At 40.1% G+C, this 4,844-nt stretch overlaps 1 protein-coding gene across 1 annotated transcript; it reads left to right on the top strand.

The window, feature by feature from the left end:
* The first annotated feature begins 2,266 nt into the window (after positions 1-2,266).
* On the top strand, positions 2,267-4,336 carry LOC144753363 (E3 SUMO-protein ligase KIAA1586-like). Its single transcript, XM_078641082.1, has one exon. It carries the CDS (start codon positions 2,267-2,269, stop codon positions 4,334-4,336), a length of 2,070 nt encoding a protein of 689 aa, XP_078497208.1.
* The last annotated feature ends 508 nt before the right edge of the window (positions 4,337-4,844 follow it).

Here is a 4,844-nt window from a genome sequence, read left to right as displayed (position 1 = left end):
AATTAATTATTACTACCAATTAATAAATTTACATATTTAATTAATTATAATTAAATTACTTCCCACCCTATTCCCCTATAAACCCACAACCCGCTAGAGAAAATAAATTATTTTAATTGACATAATTAGCAATTAATCAATTAAATAAAATTAATTACCAATTACATTTTAAATAATTAACATATATTATTTAATTACCAATTAATTAATTATTACTACCAATTAATAAATTTACATATTTAATTAATTATAATTAAATTACTTCCCACCCTATTCCCCCTATAAACCCACAACCCGCTACAGAATTAAATTACACAATAATTAAAAAAATAATTAATTAAAAAAAATAATAAAATAAATTGACACTTTTCACACATATTATAACATAAACACACTATAAATAATTAAATATTATTTAAAAAACTATATTTTTTACTATCTAGATTATATACTTGGATATTTTCACTGTCTATATTATTTACAGTCGATATTACTTCACTTACCTTAAAAACGATATTTTGGCTGTCGATATTCTGTCTAGTCGATATTTTCTCCAAACGATATTTAAAACTCGATATTCTGTCCAGACGATATTTTGGAGTCGATATTATGTCTGTGCACCATAATATCTCACAAACTCCTGACCGCCTAGTGCTCGGCGGAGAGTCCTCAGGTGTAGACCTCTTTAAACTCCCTTCAAAAGTCACGGGCCAGCACTCAGAATCAAGGTGCAAGCAGTGCAAGGTTTAAATCTGCCATTTTCAGACAGGTGTTTTCCATGACATGTTTCACTCCTCAAAGGAGCTTGATCACATGGGATATATGTATCAGAAATGACACCCATTTCAGCAAGGTGACTGCGCCAGGAGAGGCACATTTTCACAGCATAGGAAGTCAGTGCAACAGTAGGAGATCATGACTTGCGGCATAGCCACCACATTTTCAGATTGGTTAAATATGGCATTTCCATTGCTTCTTCTTGTTGGGTTTGAGGCTTTTTTATAAACGGGGAACAAGTGAAGGTTTGGCTGGAGTGAAGGAGGAAAAGTTGTGGGCTGCTGAAGGGGACTTCTGTGGTGATGTGTCGGGTGCACGGCTCTCAGCACAATAGCTGTTCTGATTTTCTGCATTTTGTCTTCGGAAGATGAAGACAAATGAAACGCAAACCCCTTAGGTTTGGTGGTGGCAGTTGCTGTGCTCATTTGAATTGGAAATGTGTTGTCTGTAATGATGGTGCGCTACCACACCATGCATACACCACTCCACTGGTCTATTGTAAATGTGATTACATGCAAATGTGTGTGAATGGGAAACGTCTCGGTAAAAACACTGACATGGCAAAAGGTAAACAAAATGCAGGAGAGTGGCTGGATTGTGTGGGGAGGTGCAGATAAATGTAGCCTAATTGAAGCTAATAATGAAGCACAGGGGCACGTGCCTATTTGGCTAAACTGGAATCCCAGGTAACTATTTGGTCGTTTTTCATAGTGGAGTATCTGGGCCAGTCCCATTCATTGTTTGTAACTCTTAGAGCCTTTGCTAACCATCTTATCTTCAATTGCAGGTTTGCAGTCTGTAAGGTATTTGTATTTGAATGGTCAGGCGTGAGTACCCACAAAGACAAGGTAATTCTGTTTATGTTCCACGTTGCATTTGGGGGGTGCTTGGTAAATAGATTCACAATCTGCACCCCTTTTCTTTTACAGGTTTGTGAGACTGTGCTACAAATACAGTTGTACGGGCAAACGTGAGTACAGGCAGAACAAACAGGCAGACGTGAGTACAGGCAGAACAAACAGGCAGACGTGAGTACAGGCCGAACAAACAGGCAATTGTTTGGGAGTTAAACTGTGGTGCATCTTGTGCATTGTAGTATAACCACATACCTTACCCACGTTTTCTTCTGTTGTAGGTTTCACAGACAGTACCCCACACATTTGAATGGGCATACGTGAGAACAAGCACAACAGGAAATTGTTTGGTAAACTGTGGTGCTTCTTGTGCATTGTAGTATAACCACATGGTATATTTTTGTATTACAAATTCACAATGTGCTGTAACAATCTTTACTTCTATTGCAGGCTCTACGGACAGTGTTACATATAAGTTTGAAAGGGCACTGCAGTGGACAGAAAAATCCAGGTAATTACACTCTACGTATTGCCAGCAATGCCTCAGTATTATGTGACCGATTGCAATCATGAGCATAGGCTTCAACTTTAACCATGTTCCTTTATTTTGCAGGCTAAACCCAGTTCTTGTAAATATGTTCAAGCGCAAAGCTGTACCTTCTGCCGAGTGTGATGCTTCACCACAAAGGAAAAAATGTTGCCTTGTCTTCAAGGAAGAGTGGATGAAAGAAATTGTGGAGGCTGAGACCCAGAAATCACGAAGCAAGGTTCGAGTGCAACTTGGGGAACTATTTCAATACAGTCCAGATGTGGGCTTAATTTGCAAAGCGTGTGCAGAAGCCAAGATTGTTGGGGACTTTTCCACAGGGAAGAAATGGAGTGATGGCTGGAAACTGGATTACCTGAAACGCCATCTAATTAGCAAAGTTCACGAGTCTGCCATGGTGATATTGAGAAACAGAATTGCTGCTGCCAGGTTTGGTTTTGGAGTGCGGGCAATGCTGACAGAAACTCCCACTGACAAAGCAAATAGGATGGAAGTAGTTGAACGACAAAGATCCCTGCCTGAGGAGATAAAGATTCTCATCAACAATGTGTTGCTGGCAGTCAAAATGAATACTTCAATGTTATCTGTACAAGACATCCATGACCACCTAGCTTTGTATGTGAAGATACCAGAGAGCTGGAGGAGCAAGAACTATGCCTTTGAGTTGCTTGAGGCCATCAATAGCGTGATACACAGTGAAGGTATGGCAGAACTTCGTAACGCTTTGTATCACACTTTGATAATTGATGAGAGCACAGATATTTCTGTTACAAAAATGCTCATTCTGTACTTCAAGTACCGACCTGTAACCTCAACAGAGCACAAAACACAGTTTGGGGGCATAGTGAAGCTGACTAGTTGTAATGCTGAGGCTATCACTACTGCCGTGAAAGAATTCTACACTGCCAATGAACTTGACCTCATGAAAATGGTCATGTTCACATCCGATGGTGCGTCTGTGATGCTGGGTAAAAATAATGGTGTTGCTACTCGCCTTAAACAATCCATTCCTCATCTAGTTGAGCAACATTGTGTCGCTCATCGAGAAGATTTGGGAGTTGATGATGCCTGGAAGAGGGTTCCAATGATTAAAGAGATGGAGACATTATTGAGGACTGTCTACACTGTGTTCTCCAGATCACCTGCAAAGAAGTCCAAGCTGGATGAAATGGCATTAGTCACTGACTGTGAAGTGGTCTCTTTTCGACCATTGAATGAAGTCCGGTGGCTTTCGAGGCATTTTGCAGTTGGTGCACTAATTCGGAATTACGAGGCTGTTCTTAAGTACTTTGAGCATGAGAAAGTTGAAGAGAATGATCCAATTGCTAAATATTGTTACAAAAAGCTATCTGACTCAAACTACCACATTTCCCTTGCAGTACTTCATGACATTCTGAGTGAATTTGCAGCATTGTGCAAACTGTTCCAAAAAAGTTCTTTGACTACTGTTGAAGCTGTACAGTATGCAAGAGCAAAGATTGGCCAAATTAAGGAACAGTATTTGGGGGACACTGTCTTTTGGAGCAGCAATGTAAGAGAGATGATGGTGTTGTACAAGGAAAGGCAAGAATTTGACAGTGGGCCTATTCTGTCTTTTGTTTCCCTTCTTTGTGATCACATGCAAAAAAGGTTCCCTGAGGATGAACTGAAAGAATGGGCAAGTTTTGAAATCCAGGCAATGTCAACACAATCACATTTTGATTTTGGGACTGAGAATATACAAAGACTTGTTGAAAAGTATAAAAATGTCTTGGTCCTGGGTGATTGTGAAACACCAGAAGATGTTGTTCGACAGTACAGAGACTATAAATATGTGGTGGCAGAACATGTAAAGGGTGGTTTATTGACCACATTTCAAGACATGGTGAATTTCACTGTACGCAATGCTGCTCAGTACAGTGTGGTGTCTCAGCTAGTTGATGTCTGCGCAACATTTCAAGCATCTAGTGCAGATTGTGAACGAGGATTCAGCCTCATGAATACTATTAAGAGTAGATTGAGGAATAGACTAGAGCAGAAGCATTTGGATATGCTGATGAGAACAAAGGCCTACCTCCTGAATGGGAAAGTTGACCTTGATAAAGTTTATCAGCACTGGAAAAACGGCAAGGATCGCCGTGAGAAGCAACCCTGTCACCCATCTAGTGATGCCACTTGACTTGTCTGAACGTCCTTCTCCCACAGTCCATGTTTGCGTGGATGTCTGAGTTTTACAAACTATCCCTGGCGGGATAGCCCAACATTACTCAGTAGCTTTCACATCACATTGTAAATGTTATGTAATTTTGTAACTTATTGTGTATATTTGATATTGTATAGGCTCTCAACATTTCCCCACCTAATGAACAGTGCTCCAGTTAAAAATATTTAGTAAAATCTTATGATGCTACCACCTTTTGGAGTCTTGTGCTTTTTTAAACCTTAAGTGTACTTACCTGTGTAACCAATCAATGTCATGGCGTCGTTATCCAATATGCAAAAGCTTAACGTGGAGCTGTTTGTGTGAAAATGCACCATCTTTTCACTTTTTTAAGCCAACGTTTGGAGTGACATTTGGCGCTGCACACGCGCGTGGTCTGGTTCCTGGCGCACATGGCCATGGTTGCAGCGCACAGAGACCCTCCAGTGCCGCACACAGAGTAAAAAAATTAGAGGGAACATTGCTT

This window comes from Lissotriton helveticus, chromosome 5_1 (genome assembly GCF_964261635.1).
Source record: "Lissotriton helveticus chromosome 5_1, aLisHel1.1, whole genome shotgun sequence".
Lineage (NCBI taxonomy): Eukaryota > Metazoa > Chordata > Amphibia > Caudata > Salamandridae > Lissotriton > Lissotriton helveticus.
This window is presented reverse-complemented; position numbering and strand designations above follow the sequence as displayed.